The following is an 18502-nucleotide window of genomic DNA, read 5'->3' as shown; positions in this document are numbered from 1 at the left end:
TCTCCTACAACTCTCTGATGTCATGTGGGACAATATTTCCTCTGTCTTCCCATCATCATTACTACTATATGTTATGCGGTAAATCCCTTAGAATATTTTGTCTGTTTGTCTGTCTCTCTCTTACTCCCTCTCCCTGTGGGGGGGGCGGGGGGTGTGTGTGCATGGGTGTGTGGTACTGGGTATTGAACCCAAGGGCTCATGCTTGTGAGACAAGCACTTTGCCACTTGAGTCACACTTAGTGGCCTTTTGCCTCTAGTTTGTTTCCCAGATTGGCTTCTAGGCTTTGTTTTTGTCTGAGTTGATCTTGGATCACTAATCCTCAAAGGTCCACATCCTGAGTAGCTGGGATTACAAGCATGTGCCACCACACGCAGGAAATCTCTTGTCATAAAGAGCTCGAATGCTGTATTTTTTTATGGCATTTTGTTACAGTCATTGTAGAAATACACAAGAAGAGAGATGATTAATTTACAATCGGTCCACAAGGACTGCAAAGCTCTCACGAGCTCCAAGTGAAGAAAGGACTTCTATGGCTTAGAGAAGTTAGGAAAGGTTTCCAACCTGAGCATACTTTGTAATGATGGAAAAGAACTGTGTGGGCATGCTTGACAGGTACTATAACAGGAGACAAAGCGGTTGAGGTGGGAACATATGAAGAGGGAACAAGAAAAAAAGGTGAGTCTATCTGGAAATCCAGGCTATAGATTGAGCTTTTTGTTCTTCAGAGTATAGAGATCGAAGAATTAGAACGATTTATAATAAAAGACAAATCAAGAGCAAATAGATTGTAGCCTGGGCTGCGCAGTTTCTGAGCTATGCTATCATAGGCAAGGCTTTTCATCTCTCTGTGCCTCCATTTCTGCATCTATTGAAAGAAATAATAGTATCTGTCTGCCTGTATCACATATTATTTTATGTGGCTATAAAGAGCCCATAAAATAATATCTCAGGAAGTATTCTGGGAAGATCTAGCCAGCATGAAAATAACAACGTTGTTGATTTTCTTTTCTTTCTTTCTTTTGCAATTTTGTTCATTCTTTCCAAGTAATCATGTCAGAGGAATTGCTTGGAATTTTATAATCAGAATATCAGAGTTTATTTAACGTGACTAATATTCATTACAACAATAACAGAAGTCAGGGCTAGTGTAGTGGAAAAATTATGCATGTTGGAGACTGACCAGGGTTTGAATCTTGGCTCTGCTCTGCACGAGCTGTCTGACCTCGGCATATTGCTCTGTAAGAGCCACAGGTTTCTCATGAGTTAGAATTGGATAGTAACAGCTAACCTGTAGCATGTCATGAAGCATAAATGGTGTCACCTGTGTGAAACACCTGGTTTAGTGTCTGGCACAAAATAAGGTATTGGAGAAGTTCCCTCTCTTCTTCCAGGCATACTTGGATAACATCTCCTGCCTGCCAATATTGTTTTATAGAGACTTCCTTCCAACAGGCTCATTTTTTCAAAAAGGCCTGGATGGAACTACAATACACAAACTGAGATCTTTCATTCTTAAAATACTTTTTTTAAGGCTGACTACAGAAAGTTTTGTTTGGTTTTTTACTTATTTTGGTTTTGTGTGCATGTGTATGCATACCAATCCTGGGGATTGAACTCAGAAGCCTGGGTACTGTCTGAGCTTTTGTGCTCATGGCTAACACTCTACCACTTGAGCCACAGCTCATTCTCATCTTTGTAGTGATTAATTGGAGATAAGAGTCCTAGAGTTTCCTGCTCGGGGTTAGTTTTGAGACATGATCTTCAGATCTCAGCCTGCTGGATAACTTCGATTACATTTTGAGCAACTGGCACCTGGCCAACTCTGTCTTTGTTTGTTGCTGTTGTCATTGTTTGATGAAAAACGTGTCTGGATCCCAGGTTGGGGATCATTATAATAGTGAATAGACAAAGAACTAGAAGCCAGGCAGGCACCTACCCATCACATGCTTAGGACCACATTGAGCAAGCCTCCTCTTGGCCTTACACCCCTGCTCCAGCACACCTCATACCCTCAAAGTTGTCAGGGAGAAGTGGAGACTTTAGGGAGAGAGGTGTCTAGGAGGCTCCCAAGTGTGTCATAATCACAGGACTCCCTTTCTTACCCTTTTCCTAGAAGTTGCTTTCCACCTCCATTTCCCTGAAGAAATGGCAGCAAGAGGTACTCTTTGGAGGGTCTCAGCAGGTAGCCATTGAGCTTTATACACTTTGAGTGTGACATCCTCAAAGTTCTCATTTCCCTTTCCCCATGCACCAGTGACACGTCACGACTTAACACCAGACACAGGACTGGGCCCAAAGCCCTTCCAGGTTAGGAAACAAAGCCAGGGGAAACATAAGGGAGGTTTGAACTCACAGGTGACAGTATGTTTTGCTTTAGAGGTGGACACTTCCCTAAATTGATTACCGTTCAACTTGTTCCTTTAAATTTACCACTGTGCACTTTTTCACCTCTTAAGAGATAGAACCAGCACGCTTCCACTCACAGTTTTGGAAGTGGACCACTAACATGTGGGTGGCAGGGCCTTCTACTCACTGACTGGTTCATTTGCATGACTGGAGTAGACTTGCCTTGCCCTGTTTTGGATGAATGTTTTCTGTCTTTTGTTATTGTTGTTGTTCTTCCATCTTTCCTTCTTCTTTTTTCTCTTTTCTGTGTTCTGAGCAAACACTCTCTACAGGCCAAACTTCTGATGTTGAATGATTTCTGACTTTTGTGAGTTCAGGCAGCCAACAGCAGCTCTTAGCCTTGAGCTTGACTTCTGACTAGTTAGCAATTTTTATGGCCACAGAGGGCAATGGTAGACTGACTCCTAACTCCACAAAAGCATGAAGTTGTCTTAGGATCTTTCTGGAGCACGGAGAAGAAACACCAGGGAGAACCCTTTCCAGGAGGATCTATGGTAGGAAAACAGTTAGCCTGTGGTTTGGCCAAAGACAAGGAAAGAGATGAGTGGAGTCTTGTAGTAACACCATGGCCTGAACGCAGTAAAGACATTCCCTGCTCTTCTAATTCTTCATCTGTAAAATGGCAAAATCTGGCATCAGCTCCTATTCAGATACTCTCAAATCAGGCCTCATTATCCTCAATTCCTGTTTTCTGGAGACAAGGGTAAGACAGACATGAAGGAAGAGCACAGATGAGGGGCTTAATGTATTCAAAAATTGCAAATAAAGCTGTACAAAAGCCACTGACATGAGAGATACCTAAGGAAATTAGAGACAGCCCAGCCTTTGAAGGATTTTCCAGCTCCTCTATCTAACGGGTACAATCTGTTCAATGTAGCAGTGAAGGAATAGTTATGCTTTATGACAAGTTGGGGAAAAAAATCCTGCTCACATCACTTAAATCCCCACAGTGGCCTAATGATGGTAACCCACACTCGGGCAGTCTGCATGTCTGCTATTTTATTTTCCCTCAGGCCCTGAATGTGGCATCCTCTTTCCAAAAAAATCAATTTGAATTTAATTCTGCTTTCAACTGCATGACATGTAATGTCACTTTTTCCAGCATCCTTTTGCCATACTTGAACTCTTTGTCACATGGCCTTCTGAGAGTTATCTCTGTTTTAACCCCAGGAAAGACAAAATTTGAACAAGTTATCACTCTTTGTAAAGGTCATCCAGTGAGATCTATACCTGCTATCATGGTTGTGTTGCTTTAATTAATGAATAAATTTGTTATTTGCCTAAGATTGTGTGATTTGGATAGGGCTGTAGTCCAGACTAAATTCCAGACATCGCTATATTGACACACATCAGTAATGATGTAATCCCTAATTTATGCTTCCCAAACTTGATAGTGTTTTGTTAGTCTTCAGATCATCTAGAGCCAAAGTACACAGTCTTCTGAAATGTGGTATGCATCAAAAACATTATGGTTGCTTGGTACAACTTGTGAAACACATGTGTGTTGTCTTTGTTTAATTGCATTTCAAGATAAGACAAAGCCCAGGGCTGATAGTGAGTTGTGAATATTCTTCTCAATGTGGCCAGTTGTAGTATTTATCAGTTGTGGTTTTGATACTCCAAGATGGAAGTGAGGTGGTAGGAAGAGAAAGCCCTGCATCCTTGAATTCCATGGCCCTGTTTGGAAAGCGGCAGCTTAATAGAGCATGGTTACATTGCTGTTCTGGTACTTTGAAACATAGCATCACACGTTCTTACCTGCCTGGAGCTTGTCGGGCATTACTACTCCCTGGAAACTAGTCCCTAAGACAGATTACAGATGATAGAAACTCAAATAAAGATCTTTGGACAATGACTGCTCAACCATCTCTATACCTGTGTGTGAGGATGTGCTTACGATAGTGTTAAATGCTAGGAGCATTTGGTATTCCACAGACAGGTGTCATTTTTTTTTTCACCTTGGAATTTCTTGGAATTTTCTGTACACACATAAGTGGCCCGTAGCTCTTATGAGGAAGGGATCTTCGTTCATGTGACTCAGACAAGGAAGAATAGAATTACCTCTAGGCAGAGTCCTGAGGGATAAGCCATGTATCTGAGACAAACCAGTGGACCTGAGTTTGCTCTTGTCTTCTGCCCCAGCAGGTCCTAAAAGCCATCTTCAAAAAGCCACATGAGAAAAGTAGCAGCTGTATGACTCCAGATAAAAATGTATTCATTTAAAAACTACAGTCCTTTATTCTGATGTCATTTTATTCTTCTCTTTGGAGTATTACTCAAATAGCTTTTATTTTATGAGACATGATAGGTCATGTAGAATTTCTTTTTCCCACTTAAAAAATACTCTTATTATCTATAAATAATTGTACAAAGGAATTGCCGTTGGACAAAGCAATTTATGAATACAGTGCCTTTTGATTACTGTCACCCCCTTCAACACGTTCACTCATCCCTCCTAACCCACCTGGTTCCCTTACTTATATTAATTTTAGGTTATTTAGTTAATTTTTTGCCTTTTAACAAAGTTGTTTATGTGTACCATGCGTCTTGATCTGTGCCAACATTTCAGCTTCTTCTCCTCTTCTACCCAGCCCTTCCCTTATACTTCTCAATTCTGTGTATGCACAATGAATTGTTGCTGGCATTCTACCCTTCCCCAATTCATCCTTCTATCACTCTCCCCCTACCCTCTTGTGAGTACCCATTTCTTGGTACTTACTTTGTTGGGCTTTCACTTAGTCTTTTTAAAAAGTTATACTGTTTATACTCTATAGAGTCTATTACACTTCAGTTAATTCATCTGTAACCCCTTGCTTATCACCCAGTGTGTGTTTACTTGTAAATTCATAGGCACCTTCTAGCTACCACAAATGAAGGCCATGCAACCAATGTTTCTCTGGGTCTGGCTTACTTCACTTACAGTAATGTAATTTTTTCCCAAGCCTTTCCCCTTTTGCATGCTTTCTTTTCTATGACAAAGTCTCTACTCAGTTCCATGCCCCGACCCTTTTTTTCTCAATAATTCAAAAATCTGAGCAAGTCTCCTAGACTAGTCTGTTTCTCGGCATCAGCCTCTCCCTCCTCTAATCAAAACCCTTGAGATCTTCCATGCCACTCATCACCCAGTCACGTCATAGCTCTCTCTCTCTATTGCTGTGGGCCAGCCACTTTCCTAAAGGTTTACCCACAGAGCAACCCAGCAAAGGGCACAAGACAAGCTCAAGAGATTCATCTCTTGTTAGTCCTACATTAGTGCAGCCATCAAGCAGCTTTGATGTATAGGGCCTGAGACTGAAAAAGGTAAAATACCATAGTACACCAAATCAGAAGCCAGGCCTGCCACTTTAGCTCCTCTCATTCCCACAGATTCTGCATCAACCCTTTGTCTTTGTGTGTGTGCACGTGTGTGTGTGTGTGTGTGTGTGCATGCAAGTGTGTGTGTGTGCGCGTGCGTGTGTGCATGCATGTGTGTGCATGCATGTGTGTGTGCGTGTGTGTGTGTGTGCATGCATGTGTGTGTGCGTGTGTGTGTGCGTGCGTGTGTGTGTGTGTGATCGACTATCCCCTGTCTCTTGGATGTTCTTATGCCTTTGTTTTTGTGTGTGTGTGAGTGTGTGTGAGTGTGCATGCATGTGTGTGTGCGTGTGTGCATGCGTGAGTGTGTGTGTGTGTGTTCGACTATCCCGTCTCTTGGATGTTCTTATGCCTTTGTCTTTGTGTGTGTGTGTGCGTGTGTGTGTGCATGCATGTGTGTGCGTGTGTGCATGTGTGTGTGTGTGTGTGTGTGTGTGATCGACTATCCCCTGTCTCTTGGATGTTCTTATGCCTTTGTCTTTGTGTGTGTGTGTGTGTGTGTGTGCGTGTGTGCGTGTGTGTGCATGCATGTGTGTGTGCGTGCGTGTGTGTGTGTGTGAGTGTGTGTGTGTGATCGACTATCCCCTGTCTCTTGAATGTTCTTATGCCTTTGTCTTTGTGTGTGTGTGTGCATGCATGTGTGTGTGCGTGCGTGTGTGTGTGTGTGAGTGTGTGTGTGTGATCGACTATCCCCTGTCTCTTGAATGTTCTTATGCCTTTGTCTTTGTGTGTGTGTGTGTGTGCGTGTGTGTGTGTGCATGCATGTGTGTGTGCATGTGTGCGTGCATGTGTGAGTGTGTGTGTGTGATCGACTATCCCCTGTCTCTTGGATGTTCTTATGCCTTTGTCCGCACAATATTGCCAGCTTCTCCTTTTTCACTTTCATCCTTCTTCTAATCCAAATTTCACATTCCTCTGAAGCTCTCCTTAGGAAAAAACACAACCCAGATCCTTTTATTCTATCCCATAAATTTTGCTTTTCAATTTTGCACAGTGTGTTACATACCACCCTTCCTGATCAAGCTGCTACTGTCCCCTTCAGTGTCACCATGTGAAGTTCCTAGCATGTTCCCATAGGTCTTCCCACAAAGACCTGAAGGTTTTCATTCTTCTCATGCTCTCTTATGAGTTTAGGGTGTACGTGGCGGGGCGGGGTGGGGGAGGGGGAGGAGAGGGTCCAGCTATTTTCTCTGTGCCCCACAGTGGTCCAGTATCCAACTAATGTTTATTCTTTACCTGAAAATTTCAGTAGTGTCCTACCTGCCTTCATCCTAAGTACATGCATTGCTATGCTGTTCCATCTCATTCTACACCCTACCATGAGAAGTCACACAAACTTTAAAACTAAGCTGTAGGACTGGAGGCATCACTCAGGTGGTAGAGTGCCAACTGAGCAAACAAGAGTCCCTCAGTTCAAACTCCAGTACCACCATCAAAAAAAGTAAGTAAAAGACATACCAGTGGTTAAGGAGACCATCTTTGGTACCCAACAAACTAGGCATAGTATACTACCTCTGCACCTAAGGAGAGAACATGACAAAGTGGCAGCACATGACAAATTTCATCAGTAAATTAGAGGTACTTACACTTAGTCTTTATAGCTTTTGTAAAGGCTCCAAGAGATATGTATTTTTAAAGGTACTTCAAAAGTGCTAGTCTATAATAAACTACCTTAAATGGCCACCTTTCCTGGTATGATCATATAATGTAGTGTTCACTCATTTGTTCATCTCACTTCCTTCATAAAACTTCTAGTTCTTTCATAATTAAATGTCTCTCCATCACATATGGTAGTACATGTGTATAATCCTAGCATTCAAGAGGCTGGGCAGGAGTGTCAGTAGTTCATGGCTAACTTGGAGTACATGGTATATTGTAGATCAGTCTCTGTTATACAAGTCATTCCCCTGTCTCCAAAAAATGTGATATGTATATGTGTGTGTGTTTACATGTACAAATATGTGTACATATATATATATATGTCTTCATATTTTATGCCCAGTTTCTAGCTTAAGGCATGGCATGCGCCAAAACCTCAATAAATGTTGATAAATGAAAGTAGAAAAGAATGGCTAGATGATGTATGAAGAAGGAAAAAAGCATGAAAACAGACAGGAAGGGAAAGAGGAAAGGGAAGATAATAAGAGAATAACTTAATCAACAAATTATCGGTTCTTCAGTGGATCTCTGTTGCTCTTATATTTTCCTTGTCTATGTGTCAGACTTTTGTATAAAAATACTCTTTTAGAAATAAAATAAAAAGCTATTATTTTTAGAAACCAAAACATTCAGAATTCCAAGAATTTAATAAACTCTTGAGCAGTGTGTGTGTGTGTGTATGTGTGTGTGTGTGTTGTTAAAGAAAGGTGAGCTAAGTCATTTCTCATGATAAAACTAAGCAGATGAAAAAGTCTTTATCATTAGAGCCCTTGAGACAAAGTAGAAAATTTCAGGTTTTGGAACTGGTCGCAGCTTGGAGATAGCTAGAACAAGGGCATGAATGCCATAGCATTCTGAGGTTGATCTTGCCTTAATGACTTGCCTTGCATGGCTTTGATCTTTCTATTTGATTGTCATTTTCAAATGGTCTGGTGTGTCCTGAAATGGAATAGTGGTCGTTAGACTTGTGGGGAGGAGACGGGCAATGCTACAGGACTTGCTCTGTGAGCTGGATAAACACAGCATCTCCTCTTCCCCACCCCTCCACCCCCACACACAAGGAAGACAAGCATATTGGTCAAGTGATTGGAACCAGGGCTCAGTGGTGAAATGTAAATCCAACAGGCATTGGGAACTGAGACCAGTTCTACATAGCTCCATGCATAAACATAAAAGAGAATTATTAGAGGGCCTTTGCTACACTTGTAGGCACTATATATATATATATATATATATATATATATATATATATATATATATATATATACATACATACATACATACATACAAATATATATACATACATACATATATACATACAAATATATACATACATACATATATACATACAAATATATATATATGCATTGAATTTTATACCATTATCTCTAGGTTGAATTTTATAATCCCCATTTTATAGATGAAGAAGTTAAGAGTACAGAGAGACACAGTCATTTCTCCAAGGTTACAGGATTACATAGTAGAAGAGGGAGGATTTGAACCTGTCAGTCTCTGTCTGAAAATAATAGTCAAGTGCCTTTTCTTATAAGCCAAAATAACTGTTTTCAAGTTAGAAGTGGCTTCTCTCCACTTAGACAAATACTCTACATATTGAGAGCTTCTGCACACTTGGCCAGCATAGCATGCCTGTAAACCTGCACTCATCAAAAGTCAGGGAACAGGACAGTGACATAACATCCTCACTTCTGCAGCTTCTTCAAGACAAAGTTGATTTGTTTGGGATGGGAAGCACATCAGGCTTACCCTGGCCTCATTGGGAGCCATACCTCTGATCAGTCTTTCAAATTAAGAGTGCCAGCATGCTATGCCTCCCAGATTTGGAAAGGCTCAGGCCTTCCCATACTTTTTCCCATGATTTAATGTAAGGGATTTGTTGTTGTTTTCTCTTTTGAATGTGGTTCCTTTTGCTTCTCTTTCAATAAAACAGGCCCTGACAGCCTTCTCATTCAGATTATTACAGAGTTGTACCATCTCAGGCCAGTGCATTTAGGAAATATGTTGTTGGCACTTCGCAGCAAGTTAGATGCATAAAGAAAATATTCTAATGACAGTTGAGTTAAGAAAGCTTTGATCTCCCTCCAGAACTGCACTCATGGCTTTGAAATGCAGCTCTGGCAAAGGGGTAAAGTCTGGGTGTCTTGGCAATCTGGGCTGGGCCCCCTGAAACAGACATTCCAGGGGACCAACAACTTCCATTGAGGAAACCAGGTGCATGTGTAGTACGTGAAGAAACGAGACACTGAGACACTGCTTCTAAGAGGTGGCTTTGGGAAAAAGCTAGGCGAGACATTCCAATTTTATCTCAGCATTTCCCAATCTTGGTTGGTTATGCTGTTATTTGGTTTTGAACAGAGCTGGAGGATAAGGGTGGATTATGGTGGTATATGTTTGAGAATGTACCAGGCTTTACTCTTCTGCCTTACTCTTGTTTTGTATATTTAAAATTAAAAAAATTTCTGGTGCTGGGTACCAGTGGCTTACACCTATAATCGCTGCTTCTCAGGAAACTGAGATCTGAGGATTGTGGTTTGAAGCCAGCCTGAGCAGGAAAATCCATGAAACTTTTAACTCTAATTAACTACCAAAAGGCCAGAAGAATCTGTGGCCTCCACTTCATAAAGTGCTAGTCTGAGTGTAAAAGCTCAGAGACAGCACCCAGGCCCTGAGCTCAAGCCCTAGGATGGGTACACAAACACACACACACACACACACACACACACACACACACACACACATCTTTTCAAAAGATCATTTCCTAAAGGTATCAGTTCAGAAAGTTGTTCTTTCAGTAATTCTTGTGGGTTTAGCCCTTTGCAGATTGTAAACTGCACATTTGCAAGCTCTCTGAGCAGACAGAATTCCTGAACTGCAAAGCAGATAGCAATGTAGTGACAAGAGGCCCAATGTCTATGCAAGTTCTGTGCAGGGGTGTCCATATAAGAAGAGAAGGGGCTGCTATTTCCCCCATTGTTGACTGTCTGAGCTATGCATTGTGGTAGGGAACTGTTTTCTCTTTAAAGAGGGAATTTGTTGACTAGTAAAGAAGTACTGAAATACAAGGCTACATCTATAAAGGCTTGAACGTAGAGATTCATTGCCAAGTCCTTCTGTGTCCATTATTCAAAATGTGATATCAGGCAAATCACTTAACTCTGAGCCCTGTGCTTGCTCAGCCCTGTGTTGACATCATGCAGAGGTTCACCAGGAAAGACCCTACAATCCCAAATGGATAGCAGTTGTCTCTCGGGAGGAAAAAGATAACAATGTGGACGTCACTATTTGGAACTCATTGTCTGATGCAGAAGACAGGTGAACATACTGTGAATAAACCACAAAGCAGGGTGATGCATTCTGAATTTAAAAGGAGGGGTACAGAGTAGGAAAGACTTATCATCAGCTAGGAGGAATAATAATGTGAGAATCATTAACAATTGTCATTGTACTAGTGGTAATGTAATTAAAGCAGCTTATACTAATCAATGAGTGTCTTTTGGGTGGGAGCTATGATGTTAGCCCCAATATTTGCATTGCTTCTCATCTTGCCAGCACCTCTGAGAGGCTGATGGCCCATTGTACAGGAGAAGGTAGGTTGGAAGAGAATCATGGAGTGCATCACCTATGAGCTAGATTTGCCAGGAGAGAAAAAGAGAAGACAGGAGATTGTGACAGAGAAGAGAGGAACTAATGGAGATGCTTTAGTGGATTGGCATGATTGAGGACTATGCAGGGCTATCAGGAGAAAAGAACCATGAAATCCTGAGTGACTGAAGTAGCAGGAGGACGAAGAGACATTGAAAGCTAAGACTGGGAGAATCATGCTGAAGGTGCATCCCCATGAGCTTGTGTAGACTTGGGACTTAATGCCACTCTAAGTAACAATGATACTTAAATAGATAAATACGCAGTGTTTGGGATCTGGGTTGATTTTCTAGGGCGTAAGGAATAATTTTTAAAACTAAATTTGATCCATTTATAATCTTCTCATAGGGCTCGCCTTCCTACAGTTCCAAATCATTTGCCTGTTTGTATCGTCAATATTCCTGGGCTCTTATTTTCCTTAGAAATTGACCTCTTGTACTTTTTTCCACATATTTTGGGAAAGGAGAGGAAAATCATATTTTCCCCCCAGAGGATTGGATAGGAAGAGGAAAGTAAATACCTGCATAGACTCCCGCCCCATTCCGCTCCCCCCCCATTTTTAGGCACCTGTGGGGACATCTTGCTTTAGTAGAAGATCTGAGCTGGTGGAAGGAAATCTTTTAGACATACAGCCACTTTGGGTGGGTCCTCCCCAAGAGAGAGATGAGCAGGAGAGCAGCCAATGGAATCTATGGCTAGCTGCCATGGATTCTTACCCCTTTGGGAAATGGAGGCTTCCCAAAGTATGAGAAAAACCTCACATACAAGCCAGAGAGAGAGGCTCCAACATCCTACAGTTCTGCTTTGGGCTAGGATGAATGCCACCCCTTGAAAAGCTTGGCTCTGCAATTACCACTGAATAAACAGCCAATTAAAATATCTCCTCTTTTCCTACTCCACCCTCGGTCCTCCTCTCACAAAACTTTCTCATCCCAGAGCAAGGGGGCAGAGGTGGCTTTCTCTAATAACATTTATGTTCTCTGCCTGAGAACAGTTGATGGAAATGGACAGATGAAATAGGAAAAAAACAATTGGAAAGGGCTGTTCCAAGCAAATCTCAGCTCCTCTGTGTTTTCCTTCTCCTCCCATGCATTGTTTCTCTCTTCAGCCTATGACTGGGTGAGCTTGTGAGTGCGGGTGAGGTGGTGGGAAGACTCGGATATGTCTACAGTTGTACTTGCTCTTGCCATTTGTTCTGTGAACTCTCAACCCTTGTTCCGTCATCTCTAAGAAAGAGAATAAGTGATGAGAGCTGCCAACCTGTATAAAGGGATTTCTACCTTCCAGCCATCACTTATGCTCTTGATTCTTTTCTTATTAATGTCCTTAATCCTCAGAATGACTGGATGGGTGGTACCCAGTTACCACCCTTGTTCCATATATGGAAAAGATAGGGTACAGGAAGTCAAGTAAATTCCCCAGATGGCCTAAACATCAAGTGGGAGAACTAGGTTCAAATACAGGGTACTATAGTTTGAAAGCCATGTTACCAATTCTGCACCAAGTAGTAAGACAACACCTGTACACAGCACACTGTAGGTGGCACACAGCCAGTGTTTAATAAACATTGGCCTTCTCCATTCTTTTTCCTCTCGCTGATGACTGATGATAGCTCCTCATGAGACCGTCCTTCTAAGAAGTTGAATGTGAACTCTTGAAGCAGAGAACTCAGTGGGAAGATTTTGGCTCCCTATCTGAGCCCAGGGTGGCTGTTCTTGGGATTAGCCATTTCAAATCCTGTCTGTATTTTTCCTGAGCTTGGGGCTCTAGACCAGGTGGGTGGCCAGAAGAACACTGGGAAATGTCAGCCCTAAACTGTTTACATTGGGGTAGATGTAGTACTTCTAGGCAGCTGCCTCTAGTTCCAATGGACTACTAAGGAAACTGAGGATCATGGTCAGCAATTGCTGAATTGAAGACTGGAACTAAAATATTTAGACTTCTAATTTTTTCCTGATTGTTTAGCTCCATCCACTGAATGCTTACCAGATATTGTCTCTAAAGTTAAAATAGGGTTGATGGAGATGAATATGGCAACCTCCCCAGTCCTGGTGGCCACAGAAAGACTGATACCTACAAATGCACATGCACATGCATGCACATGCTCATACATACACACACACACACACACACACACACACACACACACACACATACACACACAGGTGAAGGCATGAATTCATTTCCAAGCCCACTCAACAATGACTCAACTACTCACAGGGACCTCTATGATACAGGATGACAGATAATATGGGTACAGGAAGAAACCTGAAAGGTAAGTAACACCACACATTGCTTTGTTTAAAACATGAGCCAATAGCTCACACTTCTAATCCTAACTGCTCAGGGACCTGGAGAATCACCGTTCAAAAGAAGCATGGACAGACAAATCCACAAGAGTCCTTCTCCAATTAAGCAGCGAAATACTAGACTCAAACATGTATGGCTCAAGGGGTAGCATGCCAGCCACTAGCAAAAAGCTGAGTGCGTGCATGGCTCTGAGTTCAAGCCTTAGAACGAACACACACACACACACACACACACACACACACACACACACACGAGCCACAGAATAATACATCCTTGATTTCTCTTTCCCTCCATTCTCTTTCTCTTTCCTTCACTCTCTTGTATGCCTATTTTTCTTCCCTCTCTCTTTTTTCTCTCTTCTTTTTTTATTTTTATTTTTTGTTGGTCATGGAGCCTGAACTCTGGGCCTGTGTGCTGTCCCTCAGCTCTTTAGTTCAAGGCTAGCGCTCGACCACTTGAGTCACAGCACCACTTCCAGCTTTTTTCTACTTACATGGTCCTGAGGAATCGAACCCAGGGCCTCATGAATGCAAGGAAGTCACTCTATCATTGAGCCACTTTCTCAGCTCCCCACTCTTCTTTCTCTTCTCTGTCTGTGTGTATGCGTGTTTCTGTCTCTCCCCATATACCCCTTCTTTCTTGCTCTCCCACACATGTATTCTACATATTAAAGAGTTGATAAGGTAACATAAAGAGCATTACCTTAAAACTTTCAAGATAGAGGAGTCTGCAATGACAGTAACCCCTCTCAACAATAGCTCTCTCAAGTCTATTTTATAGGTAAGGAAATAAACTTTTATAGAATGCAGAAACATCTATGGGTGGCAGCCTGTTGCCTTAATAAGAAGAGAAGACAATTGTAAGCTAGCCACTGTTAGCCTTGATACTCAGTTCTGCGACCTATTTTCAACCTATTCAAAAGTGTTGGGCTACCACCTTAAAAATAAAGTAATAATATCCTCTTAGAAGATTAACGTAGAGATGCAAAGCATACCTATTTTCCAAAGAAGAAGTCCAAGGTTTATAGCAAATGGGTGACAAAGAAGAAACCAAGACTAGACTACATGTTACATTATCTATGGTCTGTCTTCTTGATCTATACTATTAAGTGGCCTTAAGTCAAAACAGAATAATTTTAGAGTTCAAAACTGAAGGCTGCTGTTTATAACCTAAATGATATTTGCAAGTCTCTTAAATTCACTACCACATAGTTATTTTCTTAACTGTAAAATGGGGTCGACTTTATCCTCTAACATTTTCAGGGAGGGTCAATGAAGGGATGTTTATGAAGAATTTAGCAAAGCATCTGGCACATAATAGCTCTTAATTGTTGGAGGAGTACCTGTTATTGGAATGGTATCTATTTTGGGATGGTGATAACAGCCAAGGTTCCTTTTCTGTTTCAGAGCCTACTTGGATGTTAATGAACTGAAGAACATTCTTCGACTGGATGGATCAACACACCTCAATATTTTCTTTGCAAAGTCCTCAGAGGAGGAGTTGGCTGGAGTAGCCACTTGGCCGTGGGACAAGGAGGCTCTGATGCACTTAGGTGAGTCTCAGAAACTCCTGCAGTATCAACTTGGAGTAAGAGAAGACCGAATTGGATCGTAGTGGTGCAGATGGTGACTGTGAACCATCCATTTATTTATCTAAATTCCATGTATTACTTGATCTTATTTTGACCACTTAGCAATGCTCTGAAGGAAGCAGTACAATGCTATTGGCCATGTTTTACAAATGGGTAAGCCCATAATATCTCTTGAATGGGGCCTGTCCAAGGTCACAACACAACTCAGTGCCAGAGCCAGATTAGAATTCAAGTCCCTAAATCTGTCTGTTGATTGCATTCTCTTGATATCTCCTTTTACCTAGTTATGTATATATTCCTGCCTGGTAATTCCATTGTATTGATGTAACCAGTCATCAGCTGACCCAAAAGACACTAAAGAAATGGAATGTGTTAGGATTCCTGTTTCTTCATGATCTGACAATACTAGAAACGCTTCTTACATTGAAGTTATGCATATCCGTAAATAAGGCATAATTTTATTAAAACAGAAAGTCAAACTGTAATAGTCTCTGAACCAAGGCCTATAAGCAAACATTATGATTTTTTAATTTTGGGTTTTTCCATATGCTTAGCCAGTACACATGCATATGTAGACATGTGTTTTATTTAACTTGGACATATTTGAAATAATGAAATCAATACAATTTTGTGTTCTTTTTTCCCCCACCTAGAATTGTGCTATCTATAGTATACTATAAGGAAGTCTTATAATTTCTTTGCACACAACTCTTTCACTTAAAATCACAAGCATACCTCTAGGTTCTTTATACTTTCTCTAAAATGGGAGCTTTTAATAATCACATAGTATTCCTTTGAGCTAGGATGCTACAATGATTTATCTATCTTTCCCCTGGTAGAAAGTTTCCATTATTTGCAACAATGACTTGTGATGACTCAATGCTCATTCTTACTGTGAATGTCTGGGCTCAGCAGAGTAGCAGCACTGAGCATGTATCCTCATAGCCTGCTTTGGCTCCCTGAGACACATTCAGGATAGCTCTCAAAATCTATGATGTCTTGTAGAGTAGAGATTCTTTTTTTTCTAATCTACTTTATTGTTATTATAGAGGTGATATACAGAGGGGCTACATTTACATGCCTCAGGTAATAAATACATTTCATTTCATACAGTGTCATCCATTCCTTCACTCTCTCCTAGCCCCTCCCTCCCAACTCCACCCACCAGTTCAGACAGCCCACTTTCATCAATGTCCAATACGCTCCACTACTGTTTTCACCCTTTTAAACCAATGTGTGCGCGTGTATGTGTGTGTGTGTGTAACCACACACACAAATGAAGATAAGTCTGCAATTCTCAACTGAGGGACAGCGACATGCATTGGGGCATGGTACTGGCATCTAGTGTGTAGAGGGTATCAGTGTTGCTAGATATCTGACAGTATCCACAGCAAGGAATTATGTGCTCCAATGTATTGATAGTGCTGAGACTGGGGAACTCTGAAATAGATGATGGGTAGACAGACAGACACAGGCAGATAGTTGTTGAGCAAAGCAGAGTTTGCAACTTAGGTAAACTTGAAGATCATCTCATGTCACATATCACTGCCTGGTTTGATCTGGGGAGATCACACTAGACCAGATCTACAATCCATAGTTGTTTTCACCTGTAGTTTTACTTAGCAGTATGCCCTTAAGCAAGTATCTTTCTTCCACAGATCTCAGTTTCTTAAGGTTTTAAGTGGTAGATTAGATTGGAAGGGCTCTACAGATCCTTCTCAGTTCTGAAAGTCTATCCTATTGGTAAAGTAGCCAAAAGGTACTGATCAAAGTTTGAGAAGGGGAAGTGGCACTGTGGCTCAAGCGATAGAGCACTCGCCTTGAGCTGAAGAGCACAAGGATAGCGCCCAGGTCCAGAGTTCAAGCCCCACAACCGATAGTTTGAGCAGGGTTGAACACAGGCTTCTAAACCTAGAGAAAAATACTCCTGATAATTCCATGGATATCAGAGATTGGCTCAGGGCCAGGCCTACAAAAGGCTATAAATCTATAGCATGTTATAGTATTTCAGGATGATGTCAGGCTTGAGCTATTTCACCTTTTAAGAGTGAAATAAGACTCAGGCCCAGAGATGTCACTCTGTGGAATGGGGTGAATTGAAGTGGAATAAACAGAGCTAGAAGTTTGCCGTGCAATCACCATCCCTTAATCTGCCTGCTCTTTCTGTTACCTTACCACACAAGCTTCACAGACAGATAGAGAATCCTTAGCACAGTGTAACTGCTTAGTTTAGCACATTGTAGCTGTTCAGTTTAACATAATAAGGATGGTAACCCATGTCAGGCTAGCTCTGGCCATCCTGTGAGCCACATCCTCCTCCCCCTCCCATCCTAAGAGAAGAAGATCATGAGCAATTCCTGTGCGCTAGCCCCCAATGAAACTCAATTTATTAGAACCATCTCTCTCTCTCTCTCTCTCTCTCTCTCATCTCTCTCTCGGGCTCTCTCATTTTTAGCCTCTGTTGTTGCTGTGATGCCATGATCCCTGGAAAAGCTTTGTGTGGGAAGAGGATTATGTTTCATATTATGATTGACAGAAAAGAATTGAGAAAGATTTCCTGTCTCCATTTCTCTTCTTCCTTGCCTCTGCCTGCCCCTTCTCACACCCCCACAAGCACGCACACCCACACCCACAACCCTACTCATCCATCTTTATCTTTCTGTTAGAAATCTCTTAATAGATTCTGTGAGCCCCAAGACTGAGCAAACTTACCAATCCAACAGTTCAATCTTATCCAAGATAAAACTTGCCTCATGCCTGTTCTGGGCTTGCCAGCAAAGCCCTGTCTTTCCCTCCATGCTGTTCTTCACTTAAATCCTCTACTTACTAGGTTCTCAGAATTGAATTCTAGTGTTGTCTTAAACATGTTGGAAGTTGAACTCTGTTTCTGTCAGCCCACAGGCATCTTTGCAATCCCTAAAATTAGTGCTACCATTCTTTGTTTCTGTTGAGGTCTATTTTATCTATCTTCTCAAGCTAAGGGATGTTCTGACTTCTAGAACATGTGGTAAAGGCCACTACTTGTCCCCCTAGAGTATCCAAAGAGGACATCTGGGTATAGAATGTGATGCTGCCAGCTCTAAGTAAGGGCCTCAATTTCTGTGTTTCTGATACATTCCTGGATGGGGTTTATATTGGTTCTTCTCTTGTGGATAGATAATTGGCATACTTGTTCTATGTCAGGGGTTATTTGTACCTGCTTATAAGTAATTAGTTATACTTCACAACCATCTTCAGACCACTATATTTTCATAAAATATTCAGCACACATTTAATGAGATGTTACATTCTAATAGATCCTATAGCAAGGGTTTCAAGTTCCAATTTCAGCTCCGCATTTACTTTGGATCGTGGGTCAGTGAGTTGCTTCCACTGTTGAGACCTAAAGAAGTATGATTATGTGAATGGAATACTCAACTTGACACCCAAGGATGCTTAATAAATGCTCAAGAAACAGCCACTGGCATGAGCACTCTTGTCACAGAGCACAACCTAGCGGTGGCTTTCATGAGTGTTCATAC

General features: G+C 41.5%; 1 protein-coding gene across 1 annotated transcript in view; it reads left to right on the top strand.

The window, feature by feature from the left end:
- Positions 1-18502, top strand: part of Pappa (pregnancy-associated plasma protein A, pappalysin 1) — a 230050-nt gene that overhangs the window by 37512 nt on the left and 174036 nt on the right. The window contains exon 4 of the mRNA XM_013030108.1: positions 14797-14942. Within this exon, the coding sequence (XP_012885562.1) occupies positions 14797-14942 (146 nt within the window). The remainder of the gene's footprint in view (positions 1-14796; positions 14943-18502) is intronic.

The sequence above is a fragment of the Dipodomys ordii genome, unplaced genomic scaffold (assembly GCF_000151885.1).
Source record: "Dipodomys ordii isolate 6190 unplaced genomic scaffold, Dord_2.0 Scaffold127, whole genome shotgun sequence".
NCBI classification, from domain to species: domain Eukaryota; kingdom Metazoa; phylum Chordata; class Mammalia; order Rodentia; family Heteromyidae; genus Dipodomys; species Dipodomys ordii.
The sequence above is the reverse complement of the archived record's forward strand: the minus strand, read 5'-3'. Positions and strand labels throughout refer to the sequence as shown.